Below are 24,928 nucleotides of genomic sequence, written 5' to 3' on the forward strand. Positions count from 1 at the left end.
ATTTATTATTGCTAATTTCTAAAGACAAATGTGTTCAGAGGACAAAGACAAATAAGATTAATAGTTAAGAGACTAACAAAACAAAAAAAAAACAAGTACATAGCATAAAATTTAGAAAGCAGCACCCCAGGACCTGGCGAGTTATTGGCTAAAAGGGTTGCTGCTCCTCAAGTGTTTTTCTGAGCTTTGATTGCAATTTGGAGGAAGAATTATCTCATCGGGGTGTGTGGGCGGAGGGAGGTCGGCTCTGGCTGTGAAGTGCTTGTCATTACCGAGATTTTTCCCTTTCTGTTTTCTCTTTGTCTTAGTCTTTTCCCCTCTCCCTTTTGTTAGAGACAGCCAGTCTCCAGATACAGGCAGGTCCTATTCGAGGGCACTTGTACCGTGTCTTTGCATATTATAAGAAGAAGACACAAAAACATTCATTCTTGCTCAGCGGTCTACTCATCAAGTTTTGCTTTTCAGGCTAGTTTTAGCATTTAAACTAGCAAATTAACTTCAAACCTGTGCTAAATTCACAAAAACCACACAGAGTAGCATAGAGCTTACCTTATTGCACTGCTACAGTCAATTTGTGAAAAAAACTGTGATTCTACTTCCTCTTATATTTTTTCTTACCGAAATGTGATCCCCCATGAGCTAACTTCTAAAATTAGCCATACAGATTTAAGCTAAAACAGAAGGCAAGCAAATGAACGCTTATGTGAATATTACGAGAAAAGGTGGGATCAAAAGCAAATTTATTTATATTGAACCATTCAAACTCAAGGCAATCCAAAGCGATTTTCAGGTCATAAATGAATAGACGGAAAATATCTAACCGAACAACCTTCCTATTTCCAGACAAATACTGCTTTACTGATCCACAGTGACTCTTAAGTAGTTAGTGTACATCACAATGAAACAAAATGTAATCTACTTAGATTCAGAAAAAGCATTGCAAATACAAGGGCTGAAATACCAAAACCAAGATGGATCATGTGGCACTGAGTGGGAGCACTGCTGGTCTTCATATACTGCGATTGATTAGTGAATGGTTAGCAGATAAATTCCCGCCCTTGCAGGTAATTGTTGCTGCAGAGACTCAGCAGAGGGACTAAAACACAGAACTCAGACGAGCAGAGAATCATGAGAAATATTTGAAGGATGACCAAAAACCTTTGAACTAAAACATATAAATTAGTTCTTCTCGTCAGCAACCCATCTCACCTCAGCTGACTGACTCTGCTCTTTCTTCCTTTCTATAGCCTTTCATTTTTTTCCGTATAATCTCTTACTTTAATGACTTTTTTTTTTCCCCCAAATGCCGACGGCACTCAGGTCATGATATTTCCCGTTAATTACTGTGGCACATTATCAGCATAAAGTCCCTCTGTCACTATTCTAATTATGTGGTTCCGATTGCTCTGACATATAATTTCAGCCGCTGATATACATTGTGAGCTTTTTTGAGCAGAAAAGGCAAAAAAGAATAAAGAAGATCAGCAATTGGGTTTCACTGAAGAAACTGATTTTAACATTTAACTGTCAGTTGTTTGTCAGAGGAATGACATTTATTGTAAGGTCTAGGTTTCGTCTGTAGCATTTAAAATAAGAGGAAAAGAAATTTCCTGCAAAACAACAGAACACAGACGTAGTTGGTGCATGTTTTTCTCAGCTTCGGTTATTATTTTCTGTGATGGGTTTCAAAATGTCATGTCAAGCATTTCTATTAAAGAAAGATTTTTGGCAGAAGAGGAAAAAAAGATGACTAGACATTTGCCGTACGAGTCTGCTTTCGTCTTGAAAACGAATAAACGCAGCAGATATAAATGCTGTAAATTTCCTGCTGAAAACTAAAAAAGGTAAGAGCATCAAAATGTGCATGACTGCTTTATTGTAGCAGTCATGCACAATAAAGCAGACTGTGGCTTGGCAGTCTGGTGGCTTTTGCAAGAGATTATGTGAAGGTAGAATGCAGTCAGATCTGTTGCAGCCTTCCGGTGGTTATAGCATTCTTACTGTCTGAAATAGATGCTTTGCCCATATTTTTAGGAGGCTGTGAGCAACAGGTAATTCACGAGTCACTTTAGAGGTCAGTATTGTTTTTTGATATTGTTTTATAAACTAACTTTGATTTGAACTCGTTTACTTTATTCCTGTTTGTTCATTAATCTCTTAACAAACCTCTGAGACCTTCACAGGACATATGGATTTATACTGCAATTAAATGAACATGTGGAATATTTTTAATAAGGAACTATTTAATTGAAGAAACTGATCCACTGGGATTTAGTTATTAGAGTAAATGCTCTCAAGTACAGATGTCTGTCAAATTTCTGCTTGTGTGTTTCTTTGTATTTGTATATCACACCAATTCTCAATAATATACATGAAAATTTATGGCTGAAACACGACAACTAGGGAAAAATGTTAAAGGGGTTACTTGCTGTTATTTATTAAATTTAATTCCAAATTTATGTGTTATGGTAGGAGGCCGGTGATAGTATTTCTGATATAAATTCTACTGTCTGCTAGCTAAAGTCAGACAAAACAATGCAGATTCTTCTTGTTAATGATAACATATCAGAGCATTTTGATGTGGGATTTATCAACAAACCCATTTTATATAATAAGTCATAATTCAAAATGTCTAGTAGTAGAATAAAGGCAACACTGAAAGATGATGAGTCACTGTGGAGAACTTACTGAAACTTTAGTTTGAAGTCGTAGATAGCGTCCATCTGTACTGTAGCTGAATCAATGCTTTGTTTCTGCCAAAGTTAAAGGAAGAAGCATCATAAATTTTAAAAGCTTGACAATGTTCCTGCAGTCAAATCCAGGTTTACCTTGGCTGGAAAAGTTTGTCAGCTTTTCCACACTGTGCTGCAAAGAATAAATAAACTACACACTGCAGTAAATCTAATACAGGAACTTTGATTAATTAATTCTCGCATCGTTTGTGAGGCTTTTCCTGTTCATAAAAATCATCCTGCTTACTGTTTAACTAAAAATCATCCTGCTTACTGTTTAACTAAACCTCAGTTAAAATTTGGTTTATGGTTTCATACCAATAACAGGATAGGGCTTCTGGGGAGCAGCCTAGCTCCCATCAGCAGCCCATTTTTACTTGTCAGTGTTTTTCACAAACCATTGCAGAATTCTTTTTCACTGGAATCAGACTGGGATGGAGTGAGGGGGACATAGAGTCTACATTTACGCCATGTGGGTTCTTTGCAGTGGTCCCTCCTTTAATGTACCCATTAAAGACATTGACGTGGTGATGTTGTTGGACATTTTCCCTTTTTATTTTATTATTATTTTTTTTTTTGTGCAAACACTCTTTGAACCTTTGTATATTTTCATTGGTGGTCTCTATTTTTTTGGGCCTCATCACTTTCCATTTTCTTTTACTCAGACCAAAACTATTACATACTGACAAGGAGGCTCCCGTTACCTGCTATATCACCACTTTACATTTTGAAATGGTCTGAAGAACCGCTGGAGAGCCAACTGTAATTTACAAAGAAGAATTTGATCTTTTTTTAATTACATGGAGTGTGATGTAATGTGCTGATACTTTACTTTTTTTATGTTTACATGGTGCAAAATCAAACTTCATTGCTTGATTTGATACTTGTAACTTTAGGGTACAAGAGGTCATGCAACTGACAAAAGAAAGAGATTAAAGTAGAAGTGTTAACGTTTTATCTTTGGTAAGAAATTCTTTAACATCCATCCATCCATCCATCCGTTTTCTAACACCCTTGTCCCTAGTGGGCTCTGTGGGGGTGCTGGTCCTTATCTCCAGCTAACGTTCCGGGCGAGAGGTGGGATTCTTTAACATGACACAGAAATATGAAGTTTTTGTTGCACAAAATGACAGATTTAATACTACTATGCAGTTGTATTGGACTAACTAGTCAGTATTGAATTATGCAGATAAATACAATCTTATTATGCTGCATATCATCTAATCCCCTGGTTTCAAATCTGAGTTACAAGTACCACTGGTGTGATCTTTTGTGGTCCTGGGAAGAAATGCCTTATTTTATATGTAAGTTAAATAAAAACAAGTAACTATGAAATAGATCTCATAAGCCCCGATACACAAAAATATTATTTACTTAAGCAAATGTTTGCCTAATCAGAAACTTATCAAAAGACTTAATTTATTACAACAATAGCTGGTTTTTTTCTGTGTAAAAGGGAAACAGATTGGATGTTGAAGTTGTTGAGAAATGTCTGATTTTACCACTTGCAATTAAAACTTCACAGGGCCTTTTTGTTAATTGTCTTTTGTTTTTCTTGTATTGTTTTTATTTTTAGAAGTCATGACAACATAAAAAAAAAATACTCCAATTATATGCCTCAGTTTGTAAAATCTTTGTGTGTGGTAATAGCTCTAAAAATCTACCAGTGATACTTGCTATTAAAAAAGTTTGCAAAACACTATTCTAATCCAAACCAAATAAAATTACTAAAATTATAACTCAGCAGACATGACAAGTAGCATGAGGATAGCTTGTATTATACTTCTACTGTATGCCATGTTTAATTAAAACGACCCTGCCTGCTTTTATGTGCTTCAGGGTTAGTAATTGATCTTAATTGATCTAAATATAGAGGCAGTCCTGAGGCAGAGTATGTTGACAGCTATTTAAAATCAAGGGATAATCAGATTTAGATTTTTGTATGAGTCTTCTTTTGCCACTAATGAACCTTTTTAGCTGATCTGATGTGGAAAATAACATTCCAAAACTAAAAATAAAATAAAACAATATATCTATTTTATTTGCTCCACTGAGCTAGCTTGTCTTGCAACTTATGGTCATGTGCAACATATATGTTTTTTCCTCTTTCATCTAAACATATTTATAAAACCAGGGCTTAAAATTTACTTCAGACATGAGTAGCAAGATGAATTTTAAAGGCAGCACCATTTAATAGGGATTTTCTGTTTTGCCTAAATATATGGAGTGGTGAACGATTCAACCAAAAAAAAAAAAAAAAACCCAACAAATTTAGAAGTAATTTTAAAATAAATGTTCTCATTGAGAAAAATATATTCCACGTTTTACATTGTAAAAGTTCTGCTTTTTTACAGACTACTACTTTTAGTAATCTTTCTTGATCAGCCACACAATCTGCCCGGTTAGAGCCTGCGGTCAGCTTTTTAATAGACTTCCTGTTAGTAGCATGCCAGCTGTACTTTTTAAGCCATTGTTACCTTAATATGGGTAATGGGTGAAGGTCTTTTAGTTTCCAAAAAAGCAACTATTACATTTTCTTTTCCTTACTTTTCTGTGGCCCGGGGGCGGCGGGAGACCGTCAGTTAAGACTACTGCATGCCTTTTATTTATTTATTTATTTATTGCCCCGATTTTTCCTTTACGACAATCTTACAACGTTCTGCAGTGTGTGGTGTGACAAGTAGCCAAACAGAAAGCGCGGTGACGTAAGAACGAAGGGGAATCCCAAACAGTTGACATGGCGCTGCCGAAAGTCTGGCGGACATCGGAGGTGATGTGTGGAAATGTTTGTTACTATAAATATATGTAAAGGTCATTATTGTATATGTTTATTATATGTGTTTTTTTTTTATTCAGTTAAAACTGTTAACTACAAAAAAAAGAAAAAAGAAAAACATAACTTGCCTCCAGATCATAGTGCGGCAAATAGAGCGGCTGCTTCGCCGTCTTTTATCAAACGCCTTTTCTTTGTGTTACGTCTTTTATCGCTTAAAATTAATCCACAAACTATCACTGCTGCTTCTACATCATCATCCGTGTTTGTTTATTCTAAATCCACATATGGTATATTGGGGATTTTACTGGATTTTCTCCTGGAACCGAGATGTTCATGTGTGGAATTGGTTCTTATAACACATAAAACGGAAATATTTATTTTTTTCTTGTGCGGCCCGGTGCCAATTGGTCCGCGGCCCGGGGACTGGGGACTGGGGACCACTGCTGTAAGTGACAAAGAAAATCAAACATACTGAATGTAATGCAACGTTCTACACCAAGGTAGCCATCGTGACACAAGTACATAAAACATGTGCACTGAGGCTTCCACTTATGCGACTGTAGTGTACTCAACTATTACACCATGATTACAGCCCAAGGCCATATATTTTATACAGAAACCTTCTATTCATAATACTCCACTTACCATGATGACTTCTCAATGCCTTCACTGATGTAAGAAGATGGGGATGAATTATTTGAAAGGAATGAGAAATAGTAGCAGGTGTCTCTATGTGGTTGAAACTCTTTTTGTGGACATGTGCATAAATATGCACATAATAGCCATTTGAAGCAGTAAAAAGACAAAAAAATGGAAGTGTATAGTACGTGGTGTTTTTTTTCTACACTTGTGTGAGTTTGACATGGATGTGTGTTGTTTTCAGCCTTTGATGACCTATTCGTGATGCTGCTGTGAGTGGAGTGACCTGACTGTACTCATTAAAACCAATGGGACGGATCATTCCCCACTAATTGTTTTCCACTGACAAATGGTTCCTCCAACTCTCAAAGACTGCTGCAGGGGCCGCCGTGCAGCTCGAACACGCCAACTTTACTAACGAGAACTGCCGATAAGTAAGTGTGTGTCTTTCTGTGTGTGTGTGTGTGTGTGTGTGAGCTGTCGTTTTACTGCATGTTTGTAAGCGCGCACGAGCACATGTATCTGTTATGCCGGTTTCCCTCACTGTGCAGCGACATGTGGAAAGTCAGAAACGCTGCTAAATAAGGCTCAACATAAGCTATTAAGACATTTTTCTGTTGTCAATCACTGTGACAGCAAGATATTGTTAACAAGTAAAGTAGTCCATCGAACTGCTTAATAAGTCAACATTTACATCACAGCTGATTTTATTTAAAAGTGTAGATGACAATCATTTGGGTAAAAAAAAATTCTTTGTTTCATTCACACTTGTAAAATATAATTTTTCATACGGAAAGGAATTGGCGACTTTGACACAGAATTAGAATTCTGAGATTAATCTGTGTGCAACATTTTGTCAACCACGTGATGGCAAATAAAAATAACGACCTAACCATTTCCTCCTTGCTGTAGGATTTGCAGACTTACATTTTATCCACACTGAAAGCCAAATTTGGTAAATTTGAGTTTTAAGACTAGATTTTTTTTTTCTGATGGTGAATAAAAAAAATTAAACAATTCGGATCCTTTAAAAAAAAAGTCACAATTCTGAGATTAAATACAAAAGTCAGAATTCAGACTACTGGTCGTCAAAATGAGTTCAAGGTTTTGTTTGTAGTGTGACAAATGTTTAAAAAGTCTATTTTATAAACTAAGGCCCAAAGTGACAAAATTTTAAGAGTTTCATTTTTTGCTGAATTCAGTAGATGCACACCTCTCTTTTCCTAGTCTCTGTGATTCACACCTGTTCCATGCTCCACTGGGCGATTGTGAATCCTATTAGGGGACGCCCCTCTGCACCCTCACACCCCCTCCCCGTCCACACTACCTGGCACTAATCCATCAGAGGGGCAGTCAGGCTGTGCGCCGCCCCACAACCACCTATCCATGATACCCGCCAGTGCCCAGTGCTTCAGCAGAGGCCCCAGCTGGGGGACCGCCACAGCTTGGTCATTATCAGATGACGGATAGCTTCATATCAGGTGTGTAATGCGAGCGAACATTGGCGAGGGCCATCTGGCTGATGATTCGGGGGAAGTCGGAAGTAAGGCCTGCAAGTGAGGTATAGCAGGCTGGGTGATGATGATGGATGGGACCAGGGGCATCACCGCCAATCACAGCAATGCTTGGCAGTGACTGTATATACAGTGAAAGTTACTGAAAGCCAGAAGTTTGCACATACGGCTACGCACTTTATGTTGGGTGTACATCGGGTATACTTCTCAATCCTGGTTCCACAGATAAAAATGAATGCATTACCTATATACCTATATATGTCCAACTATTTGGACATTTGCCAAACTCCATCCATCCATTTTCTAACACCCTTGACTCTAGTGGGGTCGGGAGGTGCTGGTGCCTATCTCAAGCTAACGTTCCGGGCGAGAGGCGGGGTCACCCTGGACAGGTTGGCAGTCTGTGGCAGAGACAGACATGACAAACAACCATGCACACACACACACACACACACACACACACACACACTCCCATCTATGGAGAATTTAGAGACACCAATTTACCTAACAGCCATGTTTTTGGACTGTGGGAGAACCCAGGCATGCACAGGCAGAACATGCAAACTCCGTGCAGAAAGACCCCAGGCTGGGAATCAAACCCAGGACCTTCTGCTGCAAGGCAACAGTGCTACCAACTGCACCACTGTGCAGCCTGATATATCCAAACTATTCAACTATTTTTGAACTCCTACTGTCCTGAAGGTATTGTTCAGCTGCTTTAACAAAATGTTTCCAATTGTTCAGCTTATTGTTTCTTGGACATCCCAATAAGAAGTCACGGTCGTTTGGCAGCCACATACTTCTCATTTGAAGTCAGTTTATTTTCTGGTTACTGACTAAAATCTGTGCTACAAAGACATTTTCTGCTGTAAAAAACTTAAGTCAATCTGAATGTTCTATCTGCAGTCGCCTGTCAGAGTTGTTTACTGTGTAGTAATGCTGCCGCTTCATCTGATAACCTTCAGCTTTAAACTAATTAATAGGATAAATTTCAGTACACTCTTTGATCAGGCCATCAGTAAATTTTGATTACAGTCAAGAGGAGGTTTCTTCTTCACTGGTTCAGGGTTGGAGCTCTGGAATTTGAATGAAATTGAAATTTTATGGCGAGCACCTAGAAAGGAGGAAGCCGGCTCACAAACGTGGGTACGATTTGGCTCAGGAGGTTAGAGGAAATAAATCTCCATACAGAGAAGACTTTGTGTAGCCGAAAAGTCTTTCATACTCTGAGCTGTTTAATTAGCAAAAAAAAAAAGAGTAAACCAAAGGAGGCCGCCTTAATCTCTCAGTCACAATGAAAGTTTTTGGAACACATGAATGGATTATTAACAGTTCATTCCAAATGAACAGAGTGGATTCTGTTCCAACAGAGGATCTATACTAAGAAAAAACATTTTTTTTGCTGATTTTTTGTCCTGCAGTCAGTTAACTAGAATCTGTATTCTGTCACTTTAAAATGACTTCCTGTTCCCAAGACTTCTCTTCACGTAGAGTTCACTGTAAAACAATTCACAGCTTCTTACTTGCGCTGCTTTGCAGTGTTGACATTTGTCTAAATCAGAAGGAATTTTGCTGATTTGTTTGGGAGCAACTGTGTTCAGAGTGCTGCTTTAGTTAAATAATAAAAATATAGCTGCTAGAACTGGAAGCTGCTTCGTGTGCGTACATATGGCAGCGTTGGGGTCAGTGGTCATGATAGCGGGACGCTTTTATTGGGTTTTAGGTATCGGCAGAATAAAAATTGTTTGCCACTGTTAATTTTAGAATGAGTTCAATTTTTACATTTTTTTTTTTTTCAGATACGGAGTTGCAAATCCACCTGATTCCAGTTAAATCATTAGACCACGTCTTACTCCAGTTTCTTTTTTTATTTTTTTATTTCTAAAACCATCCTAAATTTATCTTGTGCATTTTGTGGTATTTAATTCCTTCCTGAGTCTTTCTTTGATCTTCCCTTAAGTCCTGAATTGCTACCTGTTTAAGACTGCAACTACCCCACTCTTTCCACCCCTGAACAAACCTGTCTACAAACAACTGTCAAAACAGGCACATATAACATGTTTATAACGAAGTACTGAACCCCACCTCCATCAGCTTCGGAGGAACATGCAAATATTATTCAGTCATACATAAATCTGTTTTAATCTTCTTTATTGCTCTCATCGTGGTCATACGTTTAGGCTGCAAAAAAAACTTCCCACTATTATAAACTTTTGTTTTAATTTGTATTTACCACTTTAATGAACACAAATAAATAAGGTATTGCCAAGGAACGTGGAACAAAACTTCATCATAAACAATTTGCATAAAACCTTTTAGATTGGAGTTATGTTTATCAAAAGCTACTGCAAAAATATTTCATTATAAAGCTCAGAACTATAAATGCGATGATTAGTTCATTTATCAGTTGAAATCCATGCAGCCTTAAAATTTAAGGGTATGCATAGCAATCTAGTACATAACAATAGAAGTATGTGATGATAATAAATGGAAAAGTGAGCATTAAATGGTCAGAGTAATATTAGTTAAGATATTATTTTTATTATTTATGACAGGAATTATATAATTGTTTTATCTACATTGCCCCTTTTAGATGTTCATACTAAAAGGGCCAACAGACTAGGAAGAAAGCTTCAAAATATGTCTACATGTTGGCAAATAAATTTATAATCTGGGATCAACCTTCAGATGCTGTACACTATAAAAACATTTTCTGTCAGACTGGCTAGCAAAAAAAAAAAGACAACAATAACAATTACTTGGAATTTCTTCCACTTGCACGTCAACATTTGCTTTTTTGTCCTGCACCCCAAAAGGTGCTGAATTGACAAACAAACCACAAAAACACAAAGAACACGTGTTCAGTCTAAATGAGGGGCGAATGCTGTATATCTCACATGGAGTTCTGGGCACCATAACTTGCTATTGTGAGGCATTATTTTCTGCATTGTGATTTTAAAGTCACTGTATGCTGTCAAGATGCTTGCACTGCACTCTGTGCAAGTTGGAAACTCTCATTTTTATTCTCCAGGAATAAGGTGAGGCTGTCAGTTTTCGCCCACTTACCTCTCCTTTGCAACAAGCCAGAGTGTGGGCTGAATTCTGTAATACCTCAGTGAATAAGATACCTCTCCAGACCCTGTGCCTGTATATGATGCTGCACTGCAGCTGCTATCCCATTATGCATCTCAGGCTTTTTCTCCACATTCTCTCTACTAACCCTTTCTATTTAGAAAGTTGCTGTGGGAGAAAAAGGTCGATCTTACTTTCAAATGTTTAGAAATTAAGTGAAATTGTCTTTTGGTATAGCAAGATTTTATATGTAAATATGTAATTCTTTTACAACTGGAAATGTTACCACATTTTGTTCAAAACATTATTTGAAGGAAAGGTTAAAAAAAATTATATATATATATATATATATATATATATATATATATATATATCCCAAAGATTTCTGATCCAAATTTTTTAAGGTGTTAACACAATCCCAGACCTGTTCAATAAAACTAATTAACCCTGTGAGGGCATTCAATGAAAGCCAAGGTTTTTTTTTTCCTTGACAGAGTGACTCTGATTGTCTGGATCAATGCTGTTTTTCTTTCTTTTCTACTACAGATTCATGAGGATTTTTCTCTCTAAATCACTTGGGAGAATCTCCGAAAACTGATGTCACCTTGGATGTGACTCTGATAAAAAGAATCTGCTCTCTGGTGCCCCCTCAGTTTTTTTATTTATTTTTTTTTTTTTCTTGATAATGAGTTTTCTGACCAATTCAATGTCCTGAGGAATTTACCCATTCAAGAATCCTCTGAAGTAAAGGTCTTCAGTTCCACACATGCGGTACTCCAGTTATTGTTGTTGTAGGGAAGACAATGCCTTATTCACTGCTAAATTTATTTTATCTGTAGCTACTTCATGCACAACATTTTTCAAATAAAACAGACACATATAAAACACATATGTTCTAACTTTGTGAAGTTAAACAGTTGTTTGTTTAATCTCACAGCTCAAATAATCAAAGTGTATTCTTACAATTTTATGCTGAAAAGACTTACCATTGATGTAAGATAATATGTTCATCTATTTACCCTAAAGCTGATAATTATGATCGTTCAACCTTATTGATGTCTGGTTCAAGGCAGAACTGCAGGAAGAATGACAGTCAACAAAAATAAGCTGGCACAAAAAGAAATGTGAGCAGTTCAATGGGCATTTTCCACCTTAATTGGGAGTCAACGTGTTTTATTGTTGTGAGAATCAATGGTTATTTAATATAGTTAAACATTTTTTGTCAAATTATGCTATTGTAATTGTTATGTTGTCTTTGCACTCCATGTTGTCTTTAAACTCCCCACAACTCTGACTACGCTGAACGATTTACAGCTGAGATGGGAGAGACTCTGCAGACAATTATTGCCTTGGTTCTTCACCAGTCAAAGCCTTATGGGAGAATAGCAGTGAGCAAACTACTGTTGCAGAAAATGTGTCGAGCCCCAACTCCACGTTGCTTCAATGGCAAAACCTCCAGAATTATCAAACGTTTTCACATTTTATGTCTGATTCAAGAAATATAAGTCAAGTCTTTTATGGTGGTAGTTTCTCTTTCTTTTTTTGAATAATTACACAAAACAACATTGTTTTGCTTTTTATAACTACCTGGCTGCATTATGCGTGTATGGTCGGCAAGCTTAAGCGTTCCCTGCTCATGTTCCACACAGGTGAGAAAGCACAGAGACATTCAACACCGGGTAAGGTTTGGTTTAATTGTTTCTCTTTCTTTTAACCCCCCAGCTTTTGTCAGCAGCAGTGCTGATGATGTTGATGGTGGGCTGCTAAGCCTCTAGCAATGCTGATTAAATGACAGATAATTACAGGGATTTGAGTGGCACTTGTTTACTGTCAACTTGCAACTTATACATGTCTTTTGTGTGTGTTTGCACATGTTCCCGTGAATGTGTTACAGGTGGCCGCCCAGTAGGTGGGAAAATGCAGGAAGTCTGCTTGTCTGTGTCCACATGTATCAGACACAGCATGTTTTTCCCTTTCAGAGGCGAGGTATCCTGTATGGGTGTGCGTGTGTGTTTGTGTGTGTGTTTATGCGCGAGTGTCAGAGCCACCGATCGCACTGGGAGGCTGACTTCCAGGAACCCTGCAGCAAAAACAGGCACTGTGTGTTTCCTGCTCTCACACACCATTATCACAGGACACACACATACACAGATCATTGCCCTATTCTTTTTTTTTTTTTTTTTTTCCCCGTTGCAGGTTTCCTCAACGCCTATCCCTGTGCCTCCGGCTGTCAAGATGTTTCGCTGCGATTGTCATGAGACTTGCTCTCCGGGAGCGAAGCAGAGGACACAAATAGGTGAGGAGTGACTGCATCCTCACAGTTACAGCGCTTTCTCCTCCCACATATGGTCGCTTGCTTTGAGTGGGCCACATTGTCTCTGCTCCTATTTCAGCCTCTCGTGTGTCCAATTCAGGAGTGACATATTTCTCCAATCACTGCATTACTTCCTGGGTTGTGTCTCGTTTGCTTTCCCACTCATGTCATTCAGTAGTCCCTCTGACTCCACTCATGGTAAACCCTGTGATTGTATTCACTCATCCGCTCTCATTTTGTCACATTACAATCACAAATTTCAATGTATTCTATTGGTATTTTTGTGATTAGCCAAAACAAAGTAGAACATTAATGTGAAATGGGTGGAAAAAGATGCACGACTCTAAAAATTTTAAATTATCTGAAACACGTGAGCTCCTTTTACATGATTACCCTAAACGCCAAAAAAAAATGTGACCTTACTGGAAGAGTAATTCTGTTTAATTGTTGAAAGAAGTGCAAGATAATTCCCATCTGCACGTACGGAAATGCAACAAAGATGGGAATGAAAGTGTGGTCAGATGAGACCAAAACATCCCAAATACACTTTTCCCATGGTGAAACGTGGTGGTGGCAGCATCATGATGGGGGGATGTTTCTCTTTAGCGGGACAGTGGGACTCTCAGAGCTGAAGTGAAGGTAGAAGAAGCGATATGAAAACTCGTTAGAGACTGGCGAAAAATGGTCTGGAGGTTCACCATCCAACAGAAATCAGGCCCTAGACTTATAGCCTGAGTTACAAGGGAATGGTTCAGATCATATTAAAAAAGCCTAAACCTAAATTCAGCTTGAACAATAGAGAATTTTGGCATAAGTATGCTCCCGGGCACTCTTCCTTGAGACCTGACAAAGCTAGAGCTTTTCTAAAGGGAAGAATTTCAGTTTCTAGATGTGCAAAGCTGATAGAGAGATATACCCCAAAAGACCTGCAACTGTGATTCCAGTGAAATTATTAATCCTGGGAATGAATATGCAAGCCAAAATGTTTAAATCCATGCCTTAGCTTCCTTCTGTTTCACAATTATGCACTGGTTTGTGTTAGTCTATCACATATAATCCAAAGAAAATACGTCAAAGTTTGTGGTTGAAAAGCAGGCAAATGTGAAAAATCTGAAGGGGGGATTAATGATAATACTTTTGCAAGGCACTGTGGCGCACTGCCTTTTGTTAGCAATTGACAAAAGGAGCCAGGCATGAACATGTAAGTACAGGTCGAGATTTAGAGACGACATCGATCAATGCTGCCTCGTAATGTAACCTACAAGTTGAGCTTTTTGAAACGACGAAGGAGGGATGAAGAAAGGAGAGGGATGAAATGGAAAGAAATGCACCATGACACAATTGCAAACAATTACCATTAATGGCATCATCTATTCCCCACAGAGACTGCACTGAGAGAACAGTGTGCTCCACATCAGTGGTGCACTGAAAAATCATTTTTAAATTTTTTTCTTTCATACTGTACACAGGAGAAAAAAACCCCCAAAACTACCTTATTTCCTTTTATTATTCAGAGAACTTTGTTTATGATGGAATTAACTTTTTTAGAACATTCTGATCTAATGGCCAATGAACCAGTCAGTATAAGTGAATTGAGTACAATGAAATGTTTGATATGTTGTGTAACTTGTTCAGCCATGCAGTTCAAGAGGACCGGTTGTTGTCACTGAGTTGTAAACGTAGCTTCTGCTCTGCGCTTTCACTGGCTCTGTGGGCGAGATGACTTCCAGATGGTCTGGAGAAAGTGTTTGCCTTGGGTTACAGCGGGCCAGCCTGCCTGCCTGGGCCGTTTCAGCACAGGGAAAGATGTGCGTGTGTGGGTGTGTGTGAGAGAGAGACGGAGAGAAATGCACACATGCATCATGTGGTCCAAATCTTTTATTTTTATTTTTTTTTCTTACACATGGCAGTGAACTCAGGCATTTGGCTGGTATGTTCTGGTCTATAACACCAGGGATGTGTGCAAGTACTCCAGAGAAGGATCCAAGGGTCACTAGAAATTCATTAGTGGAAAAAAATAAAAAAAAGCCCAAATGTAAAACTTTTTTTTTTTTTTAACGGTACTATTTATTTCTATTCATTTAAGCTTCAAAACAAATCATTTGTTTTTAAAGATCAGATTTAAAACAAAGGGCAAGCCAGGATTTAATTGACGTATCACTGGAACATGATGAAGGGGTTATAATTATGTAATTATGTAATATAAATAGTCAGGTTTTTTTAAATTAAACACTGTCTAACCTAACAAATGTGCCAGCAGTTTAATCTGAGCATTAATCAGAAAAGCAGTCAAAAGGTCCTTGTAACTCTGGAGGATTTGGAGAGATGCACAGCCTGGGCAGTGGAGCAGTGGAGCTCAACAAAAATGCACACCCCACCTTTCAGAGTTTTTATCAACAATGATAATAACAATCTTTGCAATGATGCACCAGTTTGTGGTGGTCCATCAAATAAAATCCTAACAAAATGCAAGCAACGTGGTTCCAAAGTGAAAAATTATGAATATGTATTTCAGACATTTTTCTCACTTTGTAATTACAGACCGCTACATCAGCAGTAGTTAACGAGACTTATTGAAGCTAGCATGCAAATAGCTCAATGGTTTAAAAACGGAGTGAAATAGTGTGCATGAGTCCATACACACATTTTGACACATTGCCTTGAATCGACTAAGAGGTTTTGTCCTCGCCCCCTTAAAATCAAAACATAGCTTCAGGTAGTCCACATGATAAACACGTTGACTTACTCTGACCCTGCTTTTTTTCCAACCTGTTTTAGGACACTCAGAAGCAGGCTGCTGGCCTCTCCTCCTCCTCCTCCTCCTCCTCTTTTTCTTCCTCCTCCTCAGCAGCTCTTCAGTCCCGCCCCTCGCCACCTGGCTCTGCTGCGCACCGCCGACTGGAGGCAGAGCGCCGCTACTCCTCTTCCCCACGCTGAGGGAGACGCAGAATACAACAAACCCGAGCGCTGAGACCGAGGGTTCGTTTCTCATCCCCAAAAACAGCTATTTTCGGTTGGAATTCCGACACAGAGGCTTATGGGAGTTTGAAAGAAAGCGGGAAGAAAACAACAAGGAAAAAAAAAACCACAAAGAAAGCAGACGGCTGTCTTCAGCATCTTCCCTTCGCATCTTCTCCTCACCTCTCCAAAAGACTCCCGGCTCTCCCACCCTGACTATCCCTCCAGTTGTCGTTTTTACCCCTCCTGTTCGCGAGAAGCGCTTTTTGTTTTCTGCCTGTTTGAGGGAGTTTCAACTCCATTTCTGACCCGCTGGACGGAATCCGAAGGAGACCCAGAGAGCTGGCCGGACGCTGTAGTTTTCGTGTCCCCGACACAGGCGGCGGATCACCGCGTGAAAAAGACTGGAAATTATTAATCCCGCACACACCGCCGTACCGCATGGTGGGAATTTCTGCCTCCTTTCAGTGTAAGTGATCGTTATTTCTATTCTGGTGCTCGCAAATTACCGTAAAACAAGCTCAAAGTATTTATGGAATGTTTAATTTGGATTCGTTATTTTTGTTCAATGACCTTTTGAGCAAATCTCTTTGCTTTTTCTGGTCCGGATTACATCGGTTATGTCCTATAAACAAACTGGTGTTTTATCGTCTGGTTTACTTGGTGCTCGTGAGAACAAAGAGTTTCTGGCCACATGATACATTTCATTATGATTTGGGAAAAACAGGATTATTGCGGTTAGAAGGCTGCACCTAGTAGGCATAACTCATATAACGGAGATAATTAGATTTCCATAAATTACAGTTTGTTTAAATGGTGACACTGGTGTTGATGTTGGCAGCTTTCTAGGCATTCAATTTGGCACTTATCGGTTTTATTTCTAAAGTTTTTCAGAAAATATACATTTGTTGTTGGTTTTTTTACTATCATTTTGCATTAATTTCACTCCAGAAATAATTACATTTTAGCTGATTAAAATGTGCAAAAAAAACAAACAAACAAACCCTTTTCTCCTTATTCTTCCTCGGAGCGCATCTTCTCCAATAAGCCATATGAACTTTTCTGTTGCCTTGTCATATAAAAAGCGCTCCTTCCTTCTCTTTTTTTATGCCTCTATCTCACCCTCTCTTTCACTTTTTTTTTTTTTTTAACGAAGTGGCGTAGTGTTGAAATTAAAGACTGGCGTTCTATATTTTTTCCTCCGGTGGGAATCTTTTTTGCTCCGGCTGGGAAAAGCGCAGACATGCGGGTTTACAGGGCGTGAGGCGGCTCTGGCTCAACCGGCTGCAGATACAGCTGACACTTTCTCACGACTCAGATTTGAGAGGAAGAAAAATATCTGGTGGAGAACCACACAAGTGGGGATTTTTTTTTTCTTTCTTTCTTTTTCTAAATGCGCGACCAGAAGTCAGCAGGAAATGCTTAACTGTTTTAATCATGCAATAGAGTTAAAAGATATTTTTAAGCAAATGTATTTAATAATACACATTTATTCAAGTGTTAATTTGCTGGTTACGTGTAGCTGATGTATCTATAATTTTAGGCCACATGTGCAAAGAAAAATGTCTTTGTTTTGGAAAATTACATATTTTTCTATGACAAGGACTCCCCACTCACTGCGGAAATCTGGTGTCATTTTCTACGTCTGGATAAGTTAAGAAAGTGAGCACGGTGTGTGGAGAAACGTGTGCTTCCACGCAAAACACAGAGAGAACGAGGCAGTAAATGAAAGGTGAACAGAGCCGGTGATGATGCGGGAGAGTAAATGAGTAGTGTTGTGATTGCACGTGCGAAAGCCAGTATGCTTACACCTAGAAAAGAGGCTCGCGTTAAAGCCACGCTGCTCTGTGGTCCAGCCTCTGCAGCATCTTCCAGGAGCCATCTGCCCAGCCACCAGCCTGCCTCACACCTGTTCTCCTTCTTCGTCCCTCCTCCTCCTCCTCCTCTTCCAACTCCGAGGCTACAGGGTCAAACGCATCAGACCACTGCTCACACACATGCGGACAGCCAAAAAGAACGATGGAAGCCATTTTATTCTCGCCTTCGCCGCACACTCGAAGACAAACACAAACCCCGGCTGGCAGTTCGAGCAAGCGATGCTGAAAAAGACTGTGCCATCGCCTGCACTCTCACTCAATCTGCTGTGCAGATGACACAGTACCTCCCCCCCCACACACACACACACACATATAAGCCCCCACACACATTTTTTTCGCTTTGATTATTCACATTCCCTCCGCCTTCCCTTATTTGTTTGGCGCTTTCTGATGTTAACCACAGCTAATAGATTTCTAACGGTTTACGCTGAATCCAAACAAGCCTTTCAGATCACAGAAACAAACAATGAATTACTATTATTTGAAAATAGGGAAAAAAAAACAAAAACACACACACCGACACACGCATGCACACATTTTTCCCTGCAGCACAGAGTCGCATTGAAGCTACAGCACTGTGATGTAATTACAAAGCGTTTCTTTTAAGTGTGACATACAGACGTTTGGATGTGGTCCAGGTCTGCTGCATGGTGAATAAGGGATGTTGACTCAGTCGATCCTGAAGCCTGCGAGCTTTTCTCCATCAGCTGGGATTGCATCACACGCTCTCCTTCTTGCCTGTGTGATCATCTTTTGTGTTCACATTTGGTTTTAGATTCTAGCATTTAGAAACACGAAGCCCTTCGTTTGTGGTTGTGCCTGGGATTTCAAGAGCAGGTCTGTGTTGTTAAGTTCAGGTTTGTTTTTTGGGGCAAATGACATCATTCTCTTAGTCGTCTGTATGCCAGCCTGGCAGGTAAGCAATAGCATATCTCAACAAAACCAGATCAATTTAAATTACATTATTAATCAAAGACATAAATTGTAATAGCATTAAAGCATCTGAAGCGGAAGAAGCATCAAAGCCGCTAGACGTGGGAGAGCTGTTGGAGGGCCAAATGTCAGCTGCTGAACTGGATACTAAAACCACTGTTCTCTGCACTCCTTCGAGATGTATAGATCTGTTCTTATTATTCAGAGCCGTCTGTTACCAAGTCCCAGAGTGAATTATAGATGTAATCACGGCGCGTGCTCCCATACACACCCCGTCCCATTGTAGATCAATAAGTCCATTGATGGTTATCAGTGAGAGGGCAGTTCTCCTCTCTGCTTATTGAATTTCATCACCCGTGAAAGAGCAGCAGTGGTATAAAAAAAAAAAGGGGTTGCAGGTAAGAGTGCTTGTGAAACCAGTATCTGTGACGTTTGTGAGAGTGCGTTCCCCTCTTTCTTTTATTGTAGCTGTAATTTGGTCCTTTTATGGGGTCTTATTTTCTGTCTGTGTCAACAGCGAGAACTACCAGCTGATTTTAATAGGCTTGTTCGGGTTTTTACTTCAGATTACGTGAGACTTATATGGCAAAAAGAAGAAGTCAGTGGAGACATGGACGGGATTTATTAACAAACTATATTTTTGTTTCCATTTTTTTGTAAAAGTTTAGCCTTCTGACACTATTTTAGCTGCCTCTTCTCTTTAACAGTATAAATATAAGCTATAATAGAATAGAAGTATTTCTTTCAATCCTTCTTGCAATTAGAGGTCATTAATTATTTATATAAGGAGCAGAGGTAAAGTCTCATTGTGTGTGAGAGGAGATTTGTTGAAAAACAAGTTTTTACTATTTTAGAACAAAAAACAAGATGTTTTTTTTTTTCTTTAGCCTCTACCTGTAGCATTTGTGGAGTTGGTATAACCGATACCCATTACTAAAACAGCAGTATCTGCTGCGTATTTTCCCTAAATAATGTTATTTCTAACTCTGAGAGTTCCAAAATGCTGCCTGCATTTCCAAACCACAATGACAGAGCTTGAAAAGCCGAAAGGAGAAAACAAAAAAGCAGCTTATAGCGCTACAGTGTTAGCCTTCCTGTTATCAAAAATTCTGCTCTCTCTTTCAATGACAGAAAGTTGTGGTCCAAGACTGTGTTAGGTCCAAATCAGAATTGTATTGTGTTTAACTAGCTTGTTTTCAGCATAAACCGTAAATTTAATGTTAGCATTATAATATACAACTTCAAAGTAGAAGTTGTCTTTGATTAATAATGTAATTTAAATTGATCTGGTTTTGTTGAGATATGTTATCGCAATAACCAAATTTTTGTTGCCTGACTACCATTCAATTTATATTATTTGTATATTGAAAGTGTGGATTCTTAGAAATATTGAAGATTTTGTTTTTACCACTAAACGGTAAAAACAGAATTTTTTGACTTACAGAGTCAAAACTAGTTTTGATCTAGAGAGCTTAGAAGTTTATACTAAGTAGAAAATGTAAGTTATCTAACAGGATTATAACTTTTAAATTATGTTTTATCACTGCAAAGTGATTTTAAACCCACAGCATTTGGAGGAAAGTTGATTAATATTCCTGATATAAACTTTGTTGTAAAAAGCTTGTTCTCACTTCTACAGTTTGTGATTGAACAGTGTAGAAAGGTAGCGTAAAAACAGCTAAGCTACTTTGTAAAGCATTAACTTGTTTACCCACAAGTACTTTCTACCAGAACCAAGTGAAATGTACTGTTTTAAGTTTCAGGCGTTACACATTTTAACCCTAAAAGGAAAAAGAAAAAACAAAACAGAAACTTAACGAAAATACGTCCCGTTTCAGAGAATGCAAACATGTCTTAACATATAGAAAACACAGTTTCCTTTTAAGTCCATCTTATCTTATTCTTGTGCATCAGTATAAACATATTTACATTTCCATCTAACTTCTGTAGCATTAATGCTCTTATTGTTTTCTTAGGCTCATAAGCAGCTGCTTCGTTTGCTAATAACTTTGGTTGGTGATCTTCTTGGCTTCTAGCTCCACTGCTACCTGCGTCTCTCTCTGAGAGTTAAATACTCTCTGATTGATGTGTTCAGGAGCATATAAACATGCGTGTTGTCTCACATCTACTCCTCATTCTGTTCACTGGATATAGACCGGAACTGAGGTGCTAATTAACTTTACTTTCTCTAACTGTATCATTCACAAGCAGAACACACACACACACACACACCAATACACACATCCAGAATCTCTCTCTTAGCCTCCCTCACACGATGTCTGTCTCTTAGCTCACTTGCACTCTCATCCACTGTTTATTTTCCTGCCTCCATCTGGAGTCGGCTGATATTGTAATCGCCCTAATGCACCTTGCCTTTCACACTCACACACGCATTTGCACACAAACACCCGCCTATACAATGTGCCATCCTGACAAGCCCCTTTTCTTATTTCAGGAGATAAGCCACTGGATGTGATTGCATGTGTGTGTGTGTGTGTGCGTGGTTGCGTGTGATTTAAGTACACACATATGTGTCTATGATTACAAAAGGACACACAGACACACAAGTGTGTGCCTCCCCGCGCTCTGCCAAAGGTGATGATATTGAATAGGCGCTTCATAGCGATGTGAAGTGGCGATAAGGCGGCCAAGTGAAGATGTTACCAGTTACCGTTAGGCTCCTCAATATTCACCTGCCATACGACTTACATTTATAGATTAGCCACAGGTAAAAGGGAGGGGGTTCCGGGGGCAAGAGGGGAGGAAAAAAAGTGTCCGTTTGCATATTTTGAAAGAGATTTGTTAGAAAAGAAAGGGATGCTAGTGCATGTGGAAGGAGATTACCTTGCTGCAGTGTGTAACGGCTTTTGTTTTTCAATTCGGCAGACGTTTAAAAGCTCAGACGGTGGGAACGTGACGGCTCACACAAATGCCAAGGAAGCGCAGACAGCAGTGATTGATGGGAGGCGTGAGCTGTGAAACTGGGCGATTAGGAAACCTTTTTTATTTAACTCGTTCATGGGAGAACAATTGTTGTGGAATGGACAGGGCTGCCTTCCTGTCACTCCATAAAACCTGACTTTATAAGTTGTTTTTGTGCTTTGTGAGAGGTGGACTGGCGAGCACGGGCAGAGAGCTGTTGAAACTGAGGAGAAAAACAAATTGGTAAAGAAAGAAAAAGTAGCAAAGAGAGGAAGAGAAAGTAAGAACATGTTCATCGAGGCTCTTTAGAGAAATTCACAGAAAAAGTGACAGTTAGAATTGGTTATCAATCAGATAACCATCAGAAACTTAGAAAATTTATCTTTTTGAATTTGTGAAGTCACCATGTTAACTTTGGACTGACAACACTCTTCTCTGTGAAAGTTGCTTACATTATTCGAAATATGTTGAGACATTGTCTACTTTTACTTCAGGGTAAGAGAGAGCAAGTCTTTCATTAGAGAACAGGAAGGCTGTAGCCTACATATAACACAACTTTGAATTTCCAACCTGTTTCTCATATAACATGCCAGATGTAGAAATATTGGCACCCTTTTGGAAATCTAAAAGTTAAGCTGCATAGTTGAGTGTACACACAGCGACTGCTATTTTTCTATCTAGGCTAACGACTCCAAGCTCTGATGTGTGATGGTCAAGATGTCAACTCTCAATCACTTTCTCTTTGTTTCAAATGATTAAAATCCACCTAGTATTGAATGTTTTGTCTTTGCAGGCCCGCTTTCTCTCATTAATTTTGATGTATAAGCAGTGATGAGTGGTAAGCTTTATGAAAAGGGCAGCTGCCCTGGCCAGCCTGGTAAAAAGAAGTGTAATTAAGATCAGCAGACAGGCAGAAAGGGAAAGAAAGAGAAGTGTGGATCAATAGATGCAGACGATGGAGGCTCTGTTTTTATCCCTCCAAGTATTGACATGTTCAGTCAATTACGTCGAGAGCGAAGAAGAGGAGAGATGCGAGAGGGTTTGCATTCAGAAATCTGCGGCAGCATCTGCAGATAGCAGTGCTGCTTGCCCTGTGCTTTAACACACGTGTTCAAATCCAGAGCAGACAACAGAGCCTTTCATCCACCTTTAGCAGACACAATTAAATCCTTGTTTCCTCTTCTTGCTGGTTAAAATCGCACCACCATAGTCACTATAATGAAGCCCTTTTCTTTTGTGCCTGCATTTGACTTGCATGATGGGTGTTGTCGGAAGAGCGAGGGCTTCCAGCTGTTGTCACTTAGTGTCACAGACAAACCAGGAACCGGGACAATAGGACGATGGTCGCCCGCTCCATCTGATTGTCTTGTTGTCAAACCGACAGCAGGTGCCTTGAACGATAAATGGCAAGCGTCAATTATGTGAAGGAAGAGCCATTTTGGAAATTGGCTCTAAGATAAAGAGGGAAAGCGGGGAAAGGGGACGCCAGGGGTTAAATAAAGATATGAAAAGAGCTGCTCCATTTTCTCAAAATGGGGCCAAGTAACAGCCCCATTTTGTTTAACTTATAGCGCATCTTGTCCCCATGCGGACCCTGGTCTTCCCATCCAGCCTTCATCAGTCTGAATCACTACCATCCACCCTACTAAGTATTTGTTCCCTCGCAGTCGATGCAGTCTGTAATAGCCGCAAAATTACACTCCGTTTTGTTCTCAATAAAATTGATATTTGAAGGCATTTTCACCTGCACAAACAATCTGTTCTTTCTATTGGTTTAATTATTTTGTTTATTATTTTTGCCTCAGAGGAAGAAAAAGACTGAATTTTTCTAGTGAAATCTGATAAGGTGTTGCAATTCAGCAGGACAAGAGATAAGGTGGGAAGCCGTGGGTTTGAATTGATGAATCGATACAGATCTCAAGAGCTGCCTCACAGCCGATGTGTGAATGCGTAAATGTGGAACAGACACCCAGACCATCTATTTACTGGTCTGCCATTCGGTCTGCAGCATGTAAAAATATAAATTTCGGGCATCACCTGATATGTCTTATGGCTTTGCGATTGACAACCCTTTAATCAAAACATCTGTTTCTTTTCCCTGCTGAATTTTAACCATATTGCTCAATTTTCACATATAACATGCATTTGTCTACTTGCAGAACCTTTCAAAGTGTCCGTACCGTTTGTTTTGTTGCACATTTTCTGTGGGAACCACAAGCTTTTATCTGATTTGAATTGGATTTCATTAGAGAAATCGACATAATCCCGACACATTGCAGTAGAAAGCATGAACATTGTCCTGATGCAAGTGGAACCTGATCTCAAGTCTTTTCCATTCTCTCACAGAAGACTCCCCAGTCAGCGGCAAAGTTAGCAATAAGCATCTGTAGTAATTCTGAGATGTTGAGCTGAGCAAGGGAGCTGATTTATTTCAGAACAAATGTGGCCCTCGCACTTGAGATGTAGGAAGTCAAAGAGAGACAAGCATGTGAGCCAACATGAACATATGAGCAAGTAAACTGCATGTCCACTGGCTTTTGCCTGTGAACAGGCAAAGTTTGGGGATGTCTACTATGACAGATTCCTTCCAGTATAGACCTGTTTTAAACTCCGTTCATCTTCCAGTCAACTCTGGTCAGCTTCTCTGCTGAAAAGAAGCATCCCCACAGCATGATGCTTCCCCCATGGTCTTCCACTACTTTGTTTTGACGCTCTCCAATGAATCTACGATTGTATTAGATGGCTTCTGGAGGGAACTGGTTGCATTTGATTTGATCTAAGGTTTAGGAAAATGTTCTGATTTTATTTACAAGAAACTTTGAAGGCCATTATTGAGGCACCTTTAACACCGCCCCGAAAGGAATGAGTACTTTTGCATTGCACTGTTTACTTGAATATCCACTGTGTTTCACGCTGATTACGTTGGCATGATGTGGATTTGTATCGACTGGATCGAGTCATTGTCTGACTCCCACCATCCACAGCCATGTTTGGTCTTCTCGGCTGTGATGAAGCCATTTGTGGAAGAATCTGTCTTTTTCCAAGCGCTAAACAGCTCCAGATTTCATCGTAACTTTGTGAGGCTTGTTAACACAGAGAACAGGCACGGCGGGGATGACTGAAAAAGGCTCTCACGGAGCAGTGAAATTTCATGCACAAAAAAAAAGAGAAAAAACACAAAAAAAGGAGAA

General features: G+C 39.2%; 1 protein-coding gene across 9 annotated transcripts in view; it reads left to right on the top strand.

Annotated features, from left to right (window-relative positions):
• runx1t1 (RUNX1 partner transcriptional co-repressor 1) overlaps positions 1-24,928 on the top strand; it is a 102,032-nt gene that overhangs the window by 13,506 nt on the left and 63,598 nt on the right. For 3 of the 9 annotated variants that reach the window (XM_044138518.1, XM_044138519.1, XM_044138520.1), the window contains exons 1-2: positions 12,930-13,029; positions 15,826-16,474. In XM_044138518.1, the coding sequence (XP_043994453.1) occupies positions 16,447-16,474 (28 nt within the window). In that variant the 5' untranslated portion in view covers positions 12,930-13,029; positions 15,826-16,446. Of the gene's footprint in view, positions 1-6,391; positions 6,582-7,501; positions 7,629-12,584; positions 12,834-12,929; positions 13,030-15,825; positions 16,475-24,928 lie in introns of those variants that run through there. The other 6 variants (XM_044138517.1, XM_044138515.1, XM_044138514.1 and 3 more) reach the window with 5 other exon arrangements.

This window comes from Gambusia affinis, linkage group LG14 (assembly GCF_019740435.1).
Source record: "Gambusia affinis linkage group LG14, SWU_Gaff_1.0, whole genome shotgun sequence".
NCBI classification, from domain to species: Eukaryota; Metazoa; Chordata; class Actinopteri; order Cyprinodontiformes; family Poeciliidae; genus Gambusia; species Gambusia affinis.